Here is a 20,990-nt window from a genome sequence, read left to right as displayed (position 1 = left end):
AGGAAACTGGGCCCAGGAAAGACCAAATGGCTTGCATAAGAGGCACCATCTTAGTCACTTTTCTGTTGCTGTGATAAAATCTCCAAGACCAAGTTAGCTTAGAAAAGAAAGCACTTACTGTTTCAGAGGGTTGGAGTCCATGATGGCAGGACAAAGGCAAGGCTGCAGGAAGCTCTGAGAGCTCAGTTCTTGATTAGCATATAGGAAGCAGGGGTGGGGGAAGGGAAATAAGCTCAAGAGAGCTTATTGGGAATCACATGGGTCTTCTGAAACCTCAAAGCTGGTTCTCACTGACCCGCCTCCTCCAATAAGTCCACCCCCCCCAATCCTTCCCAAACAGTTCTACCTCCTGGGGACCATACATTCAAACATGAGCCTGTGGTCCATTGTCATCCAAATCACAGTCATCACATAGTTGGACAAGGGCATCTGGGCTTCCACAGATTCCCTATCTCCCTGCCCACCCTCTCTTTAGCTTGTTCCTGAGCCAGTTCTGGAAGGGCCTTACCTCTACATCTCCAGCTCTTGTCCCTGGTGGGATGCATTTATTTAGTCTCATGTGTGGTCCTTCTGCAATCACTTGTGTTTGTATACACTGAACCTGTGCCTTGTGCCCCTAGAGCAGCAGCCTGTAGACTGAAACTTTAGGGGCTGCCTCAGATACAGGTCCAGCCATTCTGAAAGGTACCACTGTCCACTTCCCACTCCAAGCTCTAATGCCTTTTGCCTGGGCCTGGGCCTCTGTGGGACCTGAGCCTGCGGGTGGGACAGCTTGTAGCAGGTACCGTGCCTAAGCCTGACTGTGTTGGTTGCCTGCATGGATGCTCAGTCTGGTGTCATGTGCATAGAAGCCTCATGTCACATCCTTTACTTTGTCAGTCGGTATCCCTGCTGAATAAGAATGATACAGTGCCTGAGCCCAGGGGCCATCTGAGTAGTGTCACACCCTGTGGTCCCCAGACTTATCAGTGGAAGAGGAACAAGCCTGAAACTGACATATGGCTCCAGAGCAGTGGAGAAGACTCTAGGGAGGGTAAGACCCTGGTTATCTCAGGCGATGCCCCTTGTTATCAGGCGTACCTAACAGATGGCAGTGCACAGTGGGGCTTTGCCCCCATCACTAGTGGGGCTGGTCACTGTTGCCGTGTGTGTCGTGGCAAAAGTCCTGGGTCCCCATCACCTACTAGGACATGCCAGTGGGTGTGCTTGTGGAGAGTGCGTATGCAGAGTCCTCTGGGTAACACACTATCCAGTCTGGTTTCTGTCCACTCTGTGGCCTATCTCTGATGGTGCTTCCTGGTTAGAGCTTGTCTTTGGATTCTGGGGCATTCTAGAGAACACCTTTTGTCCTCCACCTGTTACAACAGAAAACTCAACCTGGCTGGGACCTTTGGGCTCAGCAAAGTATGACTAGCCAAATGGCGAGTTAAGTTTGGTGAGCAGTCATTGCCAAGGACCTGAGCTGTTTGTAGGTGGGTCCTACCTCCTTTCTTGTCATCTAAGCTTTGGCCAGAAGTTCAGCAGTGGAGGTCATTCACTCTCAGGGCTCCCTCAGGGCTCTCTCAGAGCTGGGAGACTTCTAAGAACAAATGCTAAACAAAATGGTTTCTTTTGTCAAAGTTGGAAGTCCTGCCTTGAGTGTTAGGAAAGAAATTTGACCTTGCTGTTTAACCTCCTGCTTTGTACAACTGTTGGTTTTTAGTCCTTTTGTGTGACACCTACAGCATCTGGACTCTTGAGGGATTTATTATAGCCTGGAACTATGAAAGACCATTTCAGTGGCCCATGAGAATGTTCTGCTCTGAGGACTTGGCCTCGGACCCCAGGGTTGTGAGGATGCATGAGAAAGGTACGTAGAGAGAGATGGGTGTAGACCCTTCTTGACCTGCCTCTACAGAGGGTATGAAGCTAAAAGCCATATTGTCATCAACCATCTGCATCTTCCCCTGTGCCCTCCAGCCCTTGTCACTTGCTGGCGTAATTTTGGTGTGGCGGGGGATTTTAATCTCTGCTCATTTCACTTATGGAACATGGTGTTTCTGATCTTGTCTTGTTTCATGCTTATTGTTCATGTAGTACGTTGTCACCTTTATTTCATAAGTTGCTCTGTGAGCTTCTGGCTTTTAGAGACAAGATATCAAGATGCACTAGATTTTAAATGAGGGTGTCTCCCATAGTCCCCATACATATAGGCACTCACAGCTCATAGTTTGATCATTTACGGGTAACTGAGGATGGACTCTCCCAGCCAGGCTGGGCTCAGCTGTAATGTGGGGGAAGTGATCCTCTCACTTCACAGATGCTGAGGATGCCCTGCCATAGGAGCTAACATTTGCTGTATTTGATCCAGAGTCCCTTTTTTAGAAGTAAAATACAGCTATAGCTAAATCTCACCCTTCAAGCTGTCTCCTTTGGGATGTCCTGTCTCAGATGAGAAATTCCATCTATGCATATATGATATATACTTAGTATGTGCGCTGGCCAGTTTTTGTTTGATTGTTTTTTGTCAACTTGACACAAGCTAAAATTATCTGGGAAAGGGGAATTTAAGTAGAGATAATGCCTACCCAACTGGCCTGTAGGCAAGTCGGTAGAGCATTTTCTAGATTAAATTGGCATGGAAGGGCCCAGCCCATTGTGGCAGTACCACTCCTGGGCAAGTGGTTTGGGATGTCTAAGAAAAGTAGCTGAGCCAGCCAGGGAAAGCAAGTCAGTAAACAGTGTATCCTTCATGGTCTCTGCTTCAGTTCCTGCCTGCTGGTTCCTGCCTTGAGTTCTTGGCCCAGCATCCTTTGATGATAGGCTGTGATATGGATGTTTAAGTGAAATAAACCCCTTTGTCCCAGATTGCTTTTGGTTTTGGTATTTGTCACTGCAATAGGAAGTAAACTAGGACATTATGCTTTGTATTATTGAGCAATTATAAAAATGTTCTCATGTATCATTTGATACTTCTGTTTCTCCTCAACATGATGGTGTTGACATTTACTACTATGGGGGATACATATAATCTCATTGGTCGCTTTAGCTGCTATGCAGTGTTTTATTATGGTTGCATCTCATTTTACCCATTTACCTCTGGAAGATGACCAGGGGTTCTCACTTTGTCACCCAACCTTTCTTCATTGGACACCTAGGCACACACTCACAGATGTGTTCTGCCTCTCCATGAGGCTAGGCTGCTAAGTCCTTCCACATCTCAGTACCCCCACCCACCCACCCACCCACCCACTCTCCTGTGTGCTCAGGCTGACTTCTTCCCTGCTACCTTTGAGTCAGGAGCAGACCTCTGGAAATGGGTGAGGCAAATGTAGGGCAGCTGGCTTTGGGTAGAGACTTGGGGTAATTTTCTCCAATTTTCAGTGTCTCTGGGAAGAGGGTGGTGACAGGTGGGTGCCCAGCCTTAGTGGGAGTAACCTTTTACTTGGGCCTTATCTATCCACTTTTTGAAGCTACAGGAAAAGGCCCTGGGCCTAGCTTTGGCTCCTCCTGTGACTTGCCTTGTAATCTATACCCTTGCTCACCCTTCTGGGCCCAGTTTTCTGTCTGAATCCAGAAGGTTGTGTTGGTGGTGTTAGATCGTGGGTCCACCCCTTTAAGGTGGTATTAGATCAAGGCCCTCCCTTTTAAGGTAATATTAGGTCTCAGGCCTCCCTTTAAGGTGATGTTAGATCTCGGGCCTCCCCTTTAAGATGCTATTTAAGTATCATCTTAAAGGTATTAGATCCTGGGCCCCGATGAAATCATGCCATCCCGTGCTATCAACTTGACACACCTGGGAAGAGGGATGTCAGTTGAGGAATGGCTTCCATCAGATTGATCTATAGGCAAATCTGTGGAGCATTTTCATGATTAATGTGGGATTAATTAATTAATTGATTAATCAATGTGGGAGGGCCCAGCCGACTGTGGGGGGTACCACACCTGGACAGATGGTCCTGAGTTTTTTTGTCTTGTTTTTTGAGATAGGGTTTCTCTGTATTGCTTTGTAGCCTATCCTGGAACTCTGTAGATCAGGCTAGTCTCAAACTCACAGAGATCCACCTGCCTCTGCCTCCTGACTGCTAGAACTAAAGGCATCACCACCAATGCCGGGTTGGCCCTGAGTTTTTTAAGAAGGCAGGCTGAGCAAGCCAGTAAGAAGCACCCTCCACAGCCTTTGCTTCAACTCCCACTGAACTCCCGCCCTGGCTCTCCTTCATGATGGACTGTAAGCTGTGAGGTGACATAAGCCCTTCTGTCCCCTAGTTGCTTTGGGTCATGGTGTTTTATCACAGGATAAACACAGCCCCTCCCTGCCCCCACAGCTCTCTGTCTAGGACAGAGCTATGAACCTGTTTGTGTTATGCCTTCATAGCTGGTTAATTTATGGTCTCATCCAGTTGCTGGCTCTTCCTGGTCACATAAGTTGTTCCAGACTAAATACATGGTGTGGAACTTCTTGCCACTCCTGAAAAAATATACAAGTGAGATGTTTTCCTTTGGAGAAGTTCTGAAGACTCTCTGAAGACTCTTCTGGTTTTCCTGTGCCATCCTGCCCATCCCGACGGTCACATGATTGCTGGCCCTCTCAATAAAGTTCCCTTTTAGATCGTAAAAGGAGACCTTTCTTTCCTTTCAGGTCCATCATATTGTCTCTGATGTAATGGACTGCCTTTTCATTTTTTAATACTCTCCTCCCTCAAGGCCTGATGATGGCTTCCCTGGTCAAAGGCTTTCTCCTAGTGCATATCTGAAGAGTAACGTCGTGCCAGCTCCCTTCCTGAACTAGCCTTGGAACTCTTTCTAACAATGGCTGGTGTGACATGCTGTGTCTCCCCCTCTTTGATCTTGCCATTACATTTAGCCACAGGCTGCTAGGAATGAGCTTGCAGAGAGGGACTGGTCTTAGTGGGGACCTGGCTTGACAGAGACAGACCTAGGGCTCCCCATGACCTGCTCTCTCCTCCCTGAGCTCCCCTAACTGGTCTGCTTTCTAGTAGCCTGGGAGTGTGCTCAGAGTCCAGTGGCATTGGTCAATGCAAGTTTATAATGACAGAGGGAAGCTTAGGGCTGCAACCAGCCCTTGAGACAGGGGATACTGCTTTTCCTGAGCAGTGTGCAACGACATCCCATTTTTTTTCTGCACCCTAAAACTTAACAGCCGGTGTTTGCCATGGGCTTTGTGTGTGCCAGGTACTGTCAAGGAGCCCGGGTTTCTTAGTGAAGGGAAGTGGTGGATAGACAAAGAAAGTGTCTTGCCTGGTGGAGCTTACATTCTGTGGAGATTTAGTGGGCTACTGAAAGCTGTCTACACTGTTGCCCCAGAGAAGTAGGGGTTGTACAGGATTAGGTTTCACTGTATGAAACGCATATGAATGAGCTATCCACTGTGCAGGCAGGTTAAAAAATGATGCAGGAGGTTAGCAGGGTAGGAAGGGCCAGGAGTATGGAGCCTCTGAGAAGCTACCTGGGCAGACAGTGGAGCCCCACTGAGCGGTGGTATTGGGCAGAGGGCAGGATCTGACCTTACAGCTATGGCCAGGATGCTGGCACTGAGCCTGTACCCGCTCCGCACATGAAGTGGTTTCTGGACATCCCTTGCCACCTTGGCCATTGACTTTGAATGCTCTAGCATTTGGCAGTTGTCTTCCTGCCACATGATTTCTAGAGCTGCAGGTATCTGTGCATGGCACCAAGCAGAGAGGCTCAGCTGCCACCTTCCTTCTCGAGGTGACTGATTTCCCTGTACTAGAATCATGTGTGGTGGCATATAAGTAAATTCCCCCAGCCTCAACCCAGATGCTGATTCTGACTCTCTGGGGTCAGTGCACACAGTTTGTAAGATAGCCAGGCCCCTTAGTGCGAGCATGTGCCTACTGAATCTGAAGACTCCTCAGGGCAGCAGTTGGAGCTGGCAGGCTTGTTGGACACATATGGTCCCTGATGGTGGTTTGGCCTTCAGGTTTACCCACCTTCTCCAGGAACCATCTCCTTTGGGCTGTATTTCTCTTTGCCCCTATCAAAAAGTGAGTATGGGGATAAAACCTGCTGAAATGTTGGGAATCTTAGAGCACTCTCTGGGGAGGGTGTGAGTGGGGATGGGAGGAGGGGACAGACAGGTGTGCTGTCCTGACTGGACTCGTAGTGAGGCTCTCACTTTTGAAGTGAGTGAAGCAGGCCCTGAGAATGTCTCTTTGAAATTAGGAGAGTGGGCTTTGATCCCCCCCCCCCCAGCTGCTTGTACCTCTGTCAGGCCAGGTCCCATTCATGCAGGAAATCTCGAAGAAGTGCTAAAAGCCACACAAGGTGTGTGTGTGTGTGTGTGTGTGTGTGTGTGTGTGTGTGTGTGTGTGTGTGAGAGGGGGGGGAATCACAGTGGCCTTCATTTTCTAGTAAAATCTGTTCACTTTTACATTTTCCATTTAAAACTAACAAAGCCAGGGCTTTGTTTTCTTATCCCAAGGGGCCTTTGTTTCCAAAGTTAAAGTTACTGGTGAGGGCAGCATATAGCCATGCATGACTGATGGTGTTTTGGCGACTCATTAGAGATTAAAAACCGAGAGATCAGCAATCTCTTGCTCTCTCCATCTATCACTCTCACATCTGCCCCTCTCCAGTCGAGGAAGACTTGGTTTAAGGAAACACCTCTGACAGGATTTTAGAAATTACCTTTAAGAACCAGGCAGCTCACGGGTTGGATATAAGATTTACCAGACAACATCCTGACTGGTAGGCCAATGGTCAAAAGAGGACCATGTTCCTCAAGGTTTAGAAGAAGTCCTGTGAACTAGAATTCCTGTTCGTTAGGGATGGTCAGAGTCAGGGGGACCCCTGGGTTAGAAGAGAGCTGCCATTTTCTTGGATTTTCCTGGGAGCGGGTCCTGCATGGCCATTGTTGTGTTTTGTGGTGTCAAGTTGTCTGTCCTCTCTGAACTCATGATTTCTGCCCACTCCTTTACTCATTCTTCCCCACAATTTCAGCAAATGCTCAGGAACATAGGGGCCCTAAAGCAGCCACGTCTCCCAAAGCCAGTACAAAGATGTCCTCAGAGTGGCATAATGGAGTCCCCTTTTCAGTCTATACTATGTAGACTAACACTTTCCCAAACCAAGAGCAACTGGGGCAGAACTGCCTACAGCTGGGAGAGAGATGCCAGACAGTGGCTGAATCTCAGGTAGGAGTTCAGTGACCCTTCCCACCCCTCCTTTTATAAGGGAATGTCAACAGGCCTGAACTTGAAGATCGCTTACAAGTAGTCACAGCTGTTTCTGGTGAAGATGGTAATGGCCATTATGATGGGGGTGGAGGGCCACAGCAACATTAGGGAGGGTGGGTCCTCCAATATCTTCCTGGCCCAGAAACACTCCTCAGGACAAATGGGAGAATCAGCAGAACAGAGTGACTTGCTCTGAGAGTTGTAGGTGGGCAGAAGGTAGGTCCCAACACTGGCTGGTGTCCCCACCCAATACTTACCCCCCAAGGCTAGCCATTTCCACAAACACATCACTAATCTTCGTGAGCTCAGTCATCAATCCCAACAAGAACTGGAGGAAAATGATTTTCTAAAGAAAAAATATATCTCATCGATCCACACCAGGAATGTGATGGCTTATTTCTATGCAGGAAAGAAAAGCACACTAAGAAACTCTTTCAATCCCACAGACATAGCAAGCATGTGCACACCTTAGGGTCTTTGCCCCTATGTTCCTGTAAGTAGCCTATCACTGTGCTTATGTCAGTGAGCACATTGACAGTGAGCCAGGCTTAGGTGGGATCTTCACTTTGGTCTGTTGTTAGTGCCTTATCTGGGGTGAGGAGGCATTCACATCTCCCCAGGAAAAGGTAACAGTCAGACGGAAAGCAGCTCCTCTTTGGGAATGTGTCCATTGCCTGTCACCAGGAAAGACCTACCTGTCTGGTTCATGTCATCTCAGGTGGCCTTCTGTGAAAGGAATGGGGAGGCTGTCAGCAGGGAGTGGCTGGGAGAAAGATTATTTCCCATTGTGGAGTACATATACCTTTTGGTGAATTTCCCTGATCCGTTAAGACCTCTTTAGAACAGTGTTTAATGTACCTGGGGTAGGATTGATATTCTTTCTCTATTGATATTCTCTCTCTCTATTGATATTCTCTCTCTCTCTCTCTCTCTCTCTCTCTCTCTCTCTCTGTGTGTGTGTGTGTGTGTGTGTGTGTCTGGTAAGAGAGAGAGAGAAAGACATGGGCATGTGCATATATGTGTACATGTGTGTGGAGGCCCTGGGTTGATAGCAGGTACCCTCCTTGGTCACTTCACCTTACTTTTAGACAAGGTTTCTAACTGAACCCAGACGCCTTGATTTGACTAGACTGACAGTCAGCAAGCCCCAGGGATCTTCCTTTCTTCAGCAGCCCAGCCCTCGGCAGTCCCTGGCAAAGGCAAGCTAACTGGGTAGGCTGAGCACACAGGATGAGATCTATAACTTCATTCTGTCCATCTAGGACACTGAAGGGCCAGTGTCTGGCACTGATTCCTGCCTGCAGGGTCTTGGGTCTGATATCTCATGTCTGGAGATTCTTGCATGAAAACCACATTCTAACTATACTGAAAGTGGCAGTGATATCATCTGTGTGCCTTATCAGAGGCTGCGAACATTGCCTGAACTCCCATCCTGCAGAAATGTTAGGGCGCTGGAGTATTTTGCTAGGGCGCCTAGAGCATCTTACCACTGAATCTAGGACTGTGACTTACTAATGATACCTCTGTCTCTTGAGTCTCTGGAAGCACTGATTCCGTATCACTGAGAGATTCCAGACCAGATTTGGTGCTGTGGCATGGTAATGATGTGGGATATTGTGTTGGTTAGGGTTTTTTGTTTTGTTTTTTATCAACTTAACACAAACCTAGACGTACTGGTAAGAAGGAATCCCAATTGAGGAACTACTTCCATCCAGTTGACTGGTGGGCATGTCTCTGGGAGTATTTTTGTGATTGCTAGTTGATATAGGAGGGGCCTAGCCCACTGTGAAAGGTGCCAGTCTAAGGGCATGTGGGCCTGGGCTGTGTAAGAGATGTAGCTGAGCACTGCATGGTTAGCTGTCCAGAAAAGAGATTTCTGCTGTGGCTGTTGCTTTAAGCTCCTGCCCTGAGTTCCTGCCCTGGCTTCCCTTGGTGGTGGACTGCAATCTGTAAGATGGAATAAACCATTTCCTTCCCAACTTGCTTTTGATCACCTGTTCCTCCCAGTAACAAAAAGCAGATGAGGACAGGGATGTTTGCTTGTCCCCCATTGGTGGACAGAGCTGTTGATGGCAGGCTTGTTGGCAGAGTCTAGATGTTGCTGCAACATCCTTCCCATGCTGGATTCGAACCCTGTGGACAGTGGAGATTTTTTTTGGTCATTCCTGCAGGAGATGGATGGTACCACTGCCCCAGAGATGATCCTGGTGTTACCCATCTTCTTTCCTGAATTGTGGGTCATCCCCCAACCCTGCCTCTGGCTAGCTGGCCCTGCTGCCTGCAGTTGCAGGGAGGCTGCTCTTTGGCAGCCTCAGAGTTTCCTGGAAACCAATCTTCCTGTGCCCAGAGCCAGCTCATTGCCTTCCTTCCTTGGCTCTAGCCATGTCTGGCTCCCAGTGGGTTTGTCATTTCTTAAGTGAATTTTCCTCACTTTGAGCTAAGGGCTTGCTTGGGGGATGTTTTAGGACCTCAGGGGATGTTTCCAGGAGCTATGGCCTGGCTCCGGTGGCCCTCTGTGCCGGTGAAAGTGTCTGCTCCTGCAGCTGTGGCTGGTTGTGCTGGCTTCCAAGGCTGGGAATGATAAGAATGTGATATACATGGTGGAGTGAGGCCAGACACCCTCTCCCCGGAAACCATCTTCCCGTGTTGTCCTCCTAGAGCCCCTTATGGTTGGTACACAGTGTTTTCTCCATACACACTTCATTTTGAGCAACAAACTCTTTGAGGACGCTTAGTCTAGGAATATGTTCTCTTTACTGAATTTACTGTAAGTGTCACTGAGGGCTAATGTTTTACAATCAGTAGGATGTGAAGTTTTAAGATGTGTATGTGAAGTAAAGTGACAAGTTACAAGTGGTGACCTGATGTTTGTTGTCTGTATCTCTGTAAATCATAGCTTGCATTGGCATAAGCTGCCGCCTGACCCTCTCACTGACTGACCACCTTCAGTAACCAGTACTTGACACTCCCGGTTTCCTGGGTTCTGTGGCAGTTCTTCTGGTAGCTCTTGAGGTGGGGGTTTGCAGCCCTCAGCCAGGCTCTGGAACCCGGACCGGACTGGGTGCTCCCTGGTGTCCCGGAGTGATGCAGTCTGAGGAGATCACAGTCTGCAGACCTGCTTCTTGCTTGGGAGGCTGGGTGTTTTGATTTGCACTCTGTGTCTGTGGCCTGCTTCCTGCTGTATGAGTGTATCCATGAAATATATTAATTTTTCTATAAGTAGATTTATTATCTGAAATATTCATTGACGTGGGCTATAAGTAGTACAGCTCTTGGAACAAATGTACTGAGTCCAGTTTGTCCTCATAAATCTATTAATGCCGATGGGATGCAGTTGTTGCCTGGGAAGCTTGGGTGATGTGAGGCTGGTGGGGGAGTAAGGGGCTGCTGACTGCACTTTGTTTCTCTGGGCTTGGCTGTGGCTGAGGCAGGCCCTGCCCACATGTATATTTCTCCACCACACACACACACACACACACCACACATACATGTACACATATCACACACACACACTACACACATACATACACACACTCACACACATATATACGCATACATCACACACACATCACATACACACATACACACACGTGCGTGCACACACACACTCACACTTGCCTGTTCTGTTTCCTCTCTATGAATGTGGAGATGTCTGCTTCTGGAAAGCCCTCTTGTTCTTTCTGCATCTTGTCTGACTCCAGCCTGCATTGATGGTTTGGAGGTGTAATGAGGGATGCTGGGAAAGCTGTGCCATGAGTGATTCCTGATCTGTGTGGAGAGATTCAGGGGACTGGACATAGGCAGGGGCAGGCTGTGAGGCTGAGGGATGAGAGCAGCTCAGCAGCCCCTGGCTGGGGGGGGGCGGAGCTTGTCCCACGAGCCCTTGTGGCCACCACAAGGGTAAGTGTTGCCATTCCTGTGTCACCCACGAAGGGACTATGGCTCTTCAGTGGCCTGGTGTGAATCTAGCCAGCTGTTACAGGGCAGGAAAGAGTCATAGCCAGTGAAGCCAGTGTGAAATGCTGTGTAAGAAGGGCCTGGAGCATTATGGGAGGTGTGGATAAACGGAGGGAAGGCCAGGAAAGGGGTTCCATGCGTGGGAGGAGCAAGTAGAGGTTTATGAGGGCACAGGTCATAAAGGGGCGGCTGAAGGGGTGAGGAGGAGGATGGTTCAGTTTTGCTCAGCCATGAGGGTAGGGGAGAAGCCTAGAGCCACTGTTGCAGGCCTTGGTGGGGGTTTGGACCTGAGGGAAGTGAGCTTTGGAGGTTTTGAAGCTAAGAGGGGAGATACAGATCTGTGCATTTGGAAAGTGACTGTGAGGTGCCACAGGGGATGTTGGGAGGGATGAGGTTAACCATGCAGGGAAGCCACAGGGCAGGGCCAGCCAGGGCTACATAGAGGTGTGGGACAGATGTAATTTGGGATTGTTGAGAAATAGCAAAAAAAAAAACTGACCTGGGAGGCCATAGAAAAGAATGGCCAGAAAATGGATGAAAGAAAATTGCACCTTGGAAACAAAATGTCAAGAAATATAATAAAGCTTTTACAGACAGGTACAGGATGTAAAGTTGTACGGACCCAACACCAGGGAGCAGTAACACATGATAAACTAAATTGGGTTTCTTGCTATTTTGAGACAGGGTTCTGTTCTGTAACACAGGCTGGCCTGGAACCCACTGTTGTAGCTCAGGCTGGCCTTGAACTTGGAGAAATTCTTCTGCCTCATCCTATTGAGTGCTAGAACTCATAGGAGTGAGCTACCATCATGGCTAAACTACGCTCCATATTGTTTTGGAGATTGACAGAGAATGAGGACAGAAGTAAACATGAACTAAAGGAATACAGTTCAGAGAGAAATAAGAAATATCAGCATTCTAGAACAAGAGCAGAACCCACTGTGGGGGGAGGGCAACGATGCAGGGCGGGGTGCAATGACCAAAGGCTCTGAAGCGCAGGCAATGTGGAGACATGAGAAACCTGGGCAGGGCCTTGGGCAGGGGAGAAGTAAGTGGGCATGGAGCTCACCTGTTTGAGAATGTCTCAGGCGTGCCCTCATCTGACCTCTCTCCTGCAGGCATGACCACGTCAGCACAAAGGGAGCCAGCTTTCTTTCTTTTTCTCTTTTCCCTGAGACAGGGTTGCTCTGTGTAATCCTGGCTGTCCTGGAATCACTCTGTAGACCAGGCTGGCTTTGAACACACAGAGATCTGCCTGCCTCTGCCTCTGAATGCTGGAATTAAAGGCGTGCGCCACCACCGCCTGGCCAGGAGCCAGGTTTCTTGTCTTGAAGTTTGAAACTAGAAAGCAGCCAGGGAGCTGGGCCTACTCCCATCCTTCCTCCAGCCTGTCCACTGTCCTGTCCCCAACAGTGTCCCCCCCTTACTGCCCTCCCCCCTTCCTTTGCCCTTAGGTGCTCCCCCCCCCCCCAGCTAGCCTCTACCCTGTTTCTGCCTCCTGGGCTCAGGGGTGTGTCTGATGTCTAGAACTCTGATGATTGGCTAACTCGGGGTCCTTCTGCTCCCCACTACAGGTCATCTTCCATGATGTTGCTGTGCTGACAGACAAGCTCTTCCCCGTCGTGGAGGCCATGCAGAAGCACTTCAGTGCTGGCTCGGGGACCTACTACAGCGACTCCATCTTCTTCCTCTCAGTCGCCATGCACCAGATCATGCCCAAAGGTAACCTGGACTACCTGGAGCAGTGGCCCTGTGGTGTCAGACTCTGCACTTCTGGGCTCAGTGTGGCTGGGCCCCGTTTGTGAAGAAGGCTGGGGCTCAGGGCCTTCGTAGAGCCAGGTGCATCTTTGTCCACTTGCTAGATCTCCTAGTGTTGAGGATGACACAAACCAAGACATTGTTATCCATCTACAGCTGATGCAGTCATTCAAGTGGCAGAGCTAGGATTTGAAGTCATGCCTACCTGACTTAGACCTGCCTCTCAGACAGCTTTCTGCCCCTTCAGGTGACCCACACAAGAGTTCTCTGGGAATGCCCGGGACAGGTGTAGCTCCTGTTTCCATAGAGTCCAAGGCTGGGTGCTGGCTGCTGCTCTGCCACCAGCTGTACATGGCTTTGGCTAAGGCACTTTGAGGGGCCTGAACGAGTCAGTGAGCTGTTTCCTGCCTGTCTCCTGTGGATGCTGGGCCTGTAGGGATGCTCCACCACTGGAGTAGTCCTGGAGAGTTAGGAGCCATTCTGTCTCCGTCTCACCTCTCTTGACTGTACCCTACTCAACTTCGAGAAGCTGTCTGCTGTTACCACCACTGTCTGTCATGCATTAGACTTTGGAGTAAGATTCTGTCTGATCACAGGGTTTCATGGCTAAACAAGTGTGCAACGGGCAACTTGATGGGCCAGGAGTGCCTGGCCAGTCTCGTCCTGCAGGACATCAGGTTGGGAGGAAGCATGCTGTCCTTGCTGGGTTCCCCTCCCTCTATCCACCAGCAGGTCCCTGGACTCTAGGCCAATGCGTATTTTGGGGTACAGCTCCTTTAGTTTTCAGGGAAGGGAAAGTGCCTGTTACCCTAGCTCCAAGCCAAGCAGTGAATCTCAGAGGGATCTACTAGATTCTGCTAGAGTCCTCTCCCCTAGCTTTACAAATGGAGACAGGCAGAGAAGATGCTGCTAAGTACTGCCCCCAGCTCTGCTGAGGGGGCCATGTCTACTGAAGAAAGCCATGGTGGGACCTTTACTAGAAAGCTGGTGTGGGGCATAGGCCATCTGGGCTCTCCATGGCAGGTCGGGACCTTCAGACACCTATGGGAAGTAGAAGGAGTTCTCTCAGACCAAATGCGCAGGGTTTTCTGGGTTCTTTAGGCAAATGTTAGTGTGCTTCCAGAGATATTCTTGCATATGCCCATGCGTTACTAAGTCTGTGGTGAGAAAGTGAGCCAGCAGTCCTGAGCTTCCTGTGGTGTCTGGGCTGTGTTCTGCCATTCCTGTCGGCTGCCGCAAGAATCCCGACTGTGTTGCCACAGTCTGGTCCAGCTGAGCAGGTTGTTTGGAATCCTTGCAGTTTTTGAAGGGACACTTCGTTTTCAGACATCATGAACACTGTCCTGGTTTGGTTCTTTATTGCTGTTCTTTGTGTTTCTGTGTTCATTGTAGACATTACTGTTGTGCTTTGGTTGGTGGCTTTGTTCCTGTGTAACTGCTGTGTTCCTGCTTCTTTGGTTATTTAGTTTGTTTCTGGGCATTCTTTTTCCTTTCTTCGGGAAAGTGAAAATGGGGTGTGTGAGGCCTGGGAGGCAGGATTTATCCTGTGCTCCCAAAGCTATGTGTTTGGACTTAGTGACCAGAGTTCCAGAGATGCCAGCTAAGTCTCTGTGGACAGTCTGCCTACCTTTTTGTTTGGAGCGAAAAGGTTATCTCACATACTTAAGGTTTTTTTTTTTTTTTTTTCCTTGTGCTGGGGCTCTAACTAGGTCCTCATGTGTATTAATGACATGACTTCTTTTTCAATCTAAAAGTAAGATTCATTTATAAAGTATCTGAGAACAATAAGAGAATAGAAAAAAGTTTTTACATCGCATGCTGTAAGCATTGCCCGTCCCTGCTGTTTTCTAGTGTTGCCCTAACAGGTAGCATTTTAAAGATTTGGGCAAGATGGGAGTTTGACTTTGTGTTCAGATGCTCTGAGTCTTCCTGATGCATGAAGATACAAGCTGAGCTTTCATTTCCATTCAGAGAACAAGCAAGTGATGTCATCAGCAAAGCTGTTAATGTCCCACCTCCCATGCCCTGTATAATTACAGTCTTTGAAGGTTTCCTGAGTGGCTCTGTTAACCGGATGAAGCTTGGTTCCCTTTACTGTTTATATTCCTGTCCTGGACTGGCTCAGTGCTTCCTGTCACCTTTTTGATATTGTAAATGAGGCGATGCAGATGCCCACATGCAGAAAGATTGTCTTCTCTCCTTAGGTTTGCATCCCCATGACATCTTCCCAAGCCAGAGGTGACCCTTACAAAGCCAGGTGTGTCAGCCCTCAGTGCCCCCAGTGTCCCCAGGGTGGCTTCCATGAGTAGGGTCTGGGCTGCTTTCTGGGCCCAGGGTGTCTGACCTTTTGTGGAGCTCAGACAGCTGTGCAGACTCTCCAATCTGAGTCTAGGATGAACTGGGTCTCTCCTGAGCTTTTATTGCAATGTCCAGACCTGAGTTCTAACTCATGTACCTGCACAGTCCCATGAAGCTTCCAGATCCTGACCTCCACCCCTCTTTATTGAAAATATACTGTTATGGGGGGGTGAGCAGCCTGGTTCCATGCACTAACTGTCCCCTGGAAGCAGTGTTAGGAAAACGACATCTACAGGGTAGTGCCCCAGGAAAAACAGAAGGGCAGGCCTGGTGTGGTGTGCTGGCTTTGAGTTTTCTCAGCCCTTGTTTTTCTTTTGCTTGTTTAAGGGGTCACATGTGGCTAGCTAGCCTGTCCTTCTGTTTACACTTGCTGTCCCTCCATGGGCCTGTGGCCATTCTCTGCTCCTCGCTCATCCTCAGGGTTTTTCTCTCTCTCTGTCCATGGTGTTAGTTTTGTCACCACTGAAAGCATTTTATGCAATAACGAATAAAGTCTGTGCCTAGCTGGAGCGGTAGGGAGTGAAGAACAGCTCCTTTGGGCTTGGTGGTGTCTCTGTCCCATGTGACGTGGCTGTTGGGAGCTGTCAGCTTGGCATAGCGGTGTGTGGGTGAACACGGCTCTTGCAGCCTGAGCTGGGATGTGTGACTTGTGGTATGGCAAGGTTCTCTCTGGTCATGGCAGGCAGACACCAGATAGTCAGAGCCTCCTTGTTGTCAGAGGCCTCAGGAAGCTTCCCTGGTCTATCATGTACCCTGGAAGGCACTCCTGTCCTGGAGAAGTCAGTGTCATTTGCTTTTGCTCAGGGTCTTCTGTCTGTAGGCCAGGGTCCAGCCACTCTGCTGCCTCAGCGAGTTTTGGCAGACTGCTGCTTGGGCTCAGGTTGAGTGGGGCAAGTGGCATGGTCTAGTAACCAGGGCAGATGGCATGAAGATCTGCCGGTTCTGAGGGTTTCCGAAGAGGACAGATGAGGCATTTTGCAGGAAGGCTTCATGGAGGAGGTGGTACTTGAGACGAACTTTGTAGGATGTTGTTTTTACCTCACTGTAGTGATAGTGAGTGGTTTAGGCAGACATGTTAGGCGGAAGTTGTTAGGAGAGGTGCATACTGTCCATGTTGAAGAAAGCCTCAGGCTACCTGCTGGGCAGTAGTGAGGTGGGGAGGAGACCTGGTGAGGGTGGCAGGGGATTGGCTGTCTGTGGGGGGCTCGGCCCTGGGTGTAGGAGACAGTCTAGGGCCTTTTTCATAAGGAGGGTTCTGATTGTCTGTGTGCATTAGGGAAGATGACATTCTTCAAGGCGTGGATGTTGGGATCTAGCTGCACATCTTTCTGTGTGACTGTGGCTGGGTACTGTGGGAACTGGAGAGACGGATGCGGGGCTGCCTGGCCTTAGCAACAGATCTGTTAGAGAGTGTACATATGGGTGTACACCTGTGTATGCACGGATAATGAGGCAAGCACCCCTGAAACCTGACAGCCCCCAGTATGTAGTCTCTATTGCCACAGATCTTGGCCTGGAGGGCTTTTGCACTATCTGCCTTGGGAACAGTTATGAACTTTATTCCAGAAAAGGTCTTATTCTTTATAGACCAAGCTGGCTTTGAACTCAGAGAGATCTGATTGCCGCTGCCTCCTAAGTGCTGGGATTAAAGGCGAGTGCCAGCACTTGCAGCCTCACTTGTAGTTTGTAAGTGCTCTGTATCAGTCAGGGTTGTCTAGAGGGACAGAACGTGTGTGTGTGTGTGTGCGTGCGTGCGTGTGTGCGTGCGTGTGCGTGCGTGTGTGTGCGTGTGTGTGTGTGCGTGCGTGTGCGTGCGTGCGTGCGTGCGTGTGTGTGCGTGCGTGTGTGTGTGTGCGTGTGTGTGTGCGCGTGTGCGTGCGTGTGTGTGCGTGTGTGTGCGCGTGTGCGTGCGTGTGTGTGCGCGCGCGTGTGTGTGCGCGTGTGCGTGTGTGTGTGTGCATGTGTGTGCGTGCGTGCGTGCGTGTGTGTGCGTGCGTGTGTGTGTGCGTGTGTGTGTGTGTGCGTGCGTGCGTGCGTGTGTGTGTGCGCGCGTGCGTGTGTGTGTGCGTGCGTGCGTGCGTGCATGCGTGCGTGCGTGCGTGTGTGTGTGTGTGTGTGTGTGTGTGTGTGTGTGTGTATCAGAATGGCTTACAGGCTGTGGTCCAGCTAGTACAACAATGGCTGACTACCCATGGAAGGTCCAGGAACCCTGTAGTTGTTCAGTCCCTGAGGCTGGATGACTCGGCTGGTTCAGTGTACACTGGAACCCTGAAGAAGTTGGCTCTAATGCCAGTGAAGTGCTTCCAGTGAGAGTGACAGGAAGCAGACAAAGAGAGAGCAAGCTGTCTTCTCCCCTGTCCTTTATCTAGGCTGACAGCAGAAGATGTGGCCCAGATTAAAGGGGGATCTTCCCACCTCAAAGATCTGGGATTAGAAGGGGATCTTTCCACTTCTAGTAATTTAATTAAGGAAAAAAAAAATCCCTCACAGGTATGCCTAGCTATTTGGATTTTAGTTAATTCCAGATGAAGTCAAGTTGACAGCCAAGTATAGCCATCCAGTGCCCTGTGATTTCACAGGTGGGATAGTTGGGGGCGGGGGCAGACATTCTTCCACTCACCTTTGCTAAGGACACAGACTCCTGTATAACCCGGCAAATATTCTTGCCATGGAACCATGTACCCACCAATCCTTTGCATTTTAGTACCTTCAGATTGTTTCATGACACTGTGTTTACTGGGTAAGCAAATGAAGCTGAAGGAGTTTGGGGAGGAGGCCTTACTTAGACAGGCCCAGGTTCATCCTGGTGGACTCGCAAAACCTCATTTTGGCGGTGGGAAGCTGTAAGGAGTACGGTTTCTCTGCCTGCCGCTGCCTGGTCTTGTCCTGCCGCCGTGCCAACCCCAAATAATGCACAGAGACTCTGTATTTGATATTATGCTATTGGCCAGGTACTAGTTTCTTATCGGCTAGCTCTGCCTTAGTTATTAACCCATTTGTGTTAATCTATGTATGTCCACGTGTTCTTACTGGGAGCCGGCTGCCGCATTCTGCTCTCTCCAGACTCTCCATCTTGACTCCTCCTTACTACTTCCTATTTCCTCCTTGTCTTCTAGTCCCTCCTATCTTCCTTTCCTATTGGCCAACAGTGCTTTATTATTAACCAGTATGAGAAACATATATACATAATGGCATCTCCCATCAGGAAGCTGGAAGGGAGAAGAGGAGGCTAAAGCCAGATTCTGACTATGAAGTGGTTTGCCTACCTGAGCACTTTCTTCCTCCCAAATATTCTGAGTCTTGCCCCATACCCCAGCCCTGGCCAAGTGTCTAGCTTTACCACATGTGGAGCTACAACAGTGGTTCTCAACCTGTGGGTCCCAACCCCTTTGGGGTGGGGTCAATAGACCCTTTTATAGCGATCAAATATCAGATATCACATTACTCTTCATACAGTAGCAAAATTACAGTTATGAAGTAGCAATGAAATAAATTTATGGTTAGGGTCACCACAGCATAAAGAACTGTATTAAAGGGTCACACCATTAGGAAGATTGAAAACCACTGCTCTATAGTCTGGGCTTATGTGCTCTCTGGAGCACTTGATTGGTGTTTACTTTTGCCATATTCTTGTTGCACAGAGGGGATTAACAGTTCTAATTGCAGCAAAAGCAACTGGTCAGGGGTCCCCCAGTCCTACCTCCTTTGAACTCCCAGAGCTGTGAAAAACTACCTGTGTCTTGTGCCCGGCCCCTCCCATTCATTCTTCTGATATGTGTAGGCTTTGAATTCCACCAGCCCTGGTATGCACGTTCCAGATGGTGTGTCCGGCTCCCCTTGTTTTCGATGCCCCATGTCTGTGAGGAGGACTGAGCCAGGCAGGTCTAGGGGCTAGAAGGGGATCTCATGTGTCAGAGAATGTAGTTCAGGCTCAGAATTCGACAGAACTAGATGCAAACCATAGCCGCATGTCACTAGCTTCATGTCCTTGGGAAGTCACCAAGAGACATACGGGATAATTGTGAAACCTTGGGCCCTAGCTCTTGACAGCTGGTAACTGTAAGCCAAGTTGATGAAGTTTTTTTGTGCCTCACTTTCTCATTTATAAAGCAGGGACAATAGTAGTTTATAGCTTATGGAGTTGGTATGAATTAAGTGAGAGTCTGTGTAACAGGCTTAGAGCAGTGCCTGGAACATGGTAGGTGACTTCGGGTTAGCTTGTTTCTCTGTGGACCGTGGTTTCCTCATCTGTAAGAGGAGGGCAGTGTGGTCCTGATGCCAGGATTTACAGTGGTACCTGAGACTGTAGGTCACACTATGCCTCGCAGCTGTCGGTGCCTTCTCATTGTTGGCTAATTTGTGAGTGTCGGGGAATCTTGCTTCCAAACAGCTTCAAGGGGTGGGTGTGGGGCTGGAGTCACCATGTGCTCTGAAACCACATACTTTGCCTATTGGACAGAGCTTCTGACATCATGTCTTAGTCCGTTTTCTGTTGCTAATAGCACAATACTACAGACTGGGTAAGTTGTAAAGAAAACAAGTTTGTTCTGGTTCAAGATCCAGGGGCCAGGGATGGCCTTATTAATAGCATCCTTTGGTATCACATAGGTGCAGGTGCATGTTTGGATTCTGTCACAGGGTTCCCTCCCTATGACCTTACCCCATCTTAATCACCCTGCAAAGGACCTACCTATGAGTACCACACTGGATTATTTGCATACTCATAATGCATCACACTGGAGGTTAAACTCCAGCATGAGTGTTAGAGGAGATGCCACACCCAAGCCATGGCGGAAGAAATGAGTTCTCAACTCTTGTCCCCAGCTGTCTCTCACCTCTTCCCTCCCAGGATTCTACACCTTCTTTGTCTCAGGGTCACCTTCTTGAGGCCTAGCTTGGTGTCTGTTGCTATAGAAGATCATAGCAAAGCTTGCTGGAGGTGAGCCAGGGGGCTGAGTCCTGTCTCTATCCCTAATTCTCCTGGGGCTTCAGAGCCTTCACCTGAGACCCTTTTCCTCAGCAGTGAAGAGTAATAGGTACCTTCCTGCTGTGATGCTAGAGGCAGATGAGTATCTGCCAGCTCTCACCCATCCACTCATGCCCTGAAACAACTGAGGTTACATTTTTTAAAATTATAATTTATGTTGTTTTTCTCTCTTCAACCCTTCCCATGTATCCCTACCCACATGCTTTTTCAGATCCGTGGCCTCTCTTTTTTAAAATTGTTGTTAAATACACGTGTGTATATGTATGTATACATGTTTGTACACACACATATTCCTAAATACATAAATACAAACTGCTTAACTATATAATGTTACTTGCATGTATATGTTTTCAAGGCTGACCATTTGGTACAATTGGATGACCAATTTGTGTGCCCTTCCCAGGGGAAGACTGTTTCTTTCACTCTTGAGGTTAGGTGTCCCTAGGCAGTGCTCTTGGGCAGTGTCCCGATTTCTGTTCTCATGCCTTGTCTTGTGTTGCCTGCAGGTTCCCGTAGAGTCATTAGGTATGATGTCTGGGCCTGTAGCCCTTGCTGCTTCTTGAGGTGCCTGTTGCAGGTCCATGTTAGTCACCCCAGCTTTTCTATTACCTCCATTGGGACCACTCTCCTCTGGTCCCTCTCTGCCTCTACCCCTGTTTTGCCTCATTGGAAGTGTGTTTAATTGTTCTTCTCTGGGGTAAGCACGTCTATCTGTCTGTGTTGTGCTTCTT

General features: G+C 49.0%; 1 protein-coding gene across 1 annotated transcript in view; it reads left to right on the top strand.

The window, feature by feature from the left end:
• Positions 1-20,990, top strand: part of Xxylt1 (xyloside xylosyltransferase 1) — a 137,014-nt gene that overhangs the window by 15,442 nt on the left and 100,582 nt on the right. Inside the window, exon 2 of the mRNA XM_051191313.1 lies at positions 12,731-12,878. Coding sequence (XP_051047270.1) covers positions 12,731-12,878 — 148 coding nt within the window. The remainder of the gene's footprint in view (positions 1-12,730; positions 12,879-20,990) is intronic.

The sequence above is a fragment of the Phodopus roborovskii genome, unplaced genomic scaffold (genome assembly GCF_943737965.1).
Source record: "Phodopus roborovskii unplaced genomic scaffold, PHOROB, whole genome shotgun sequence".
Lineage (NCBI taxonomy): Eukaryota > Metazoa > Chordata > Mammalia > Rodentia > Cricetidae > Phodopus > Phodopus roborovskii.
Note: the sequence above shows the minus strand (reverse complement) of the source record. Positions and strands in the feature narration are given on the sequence as shown.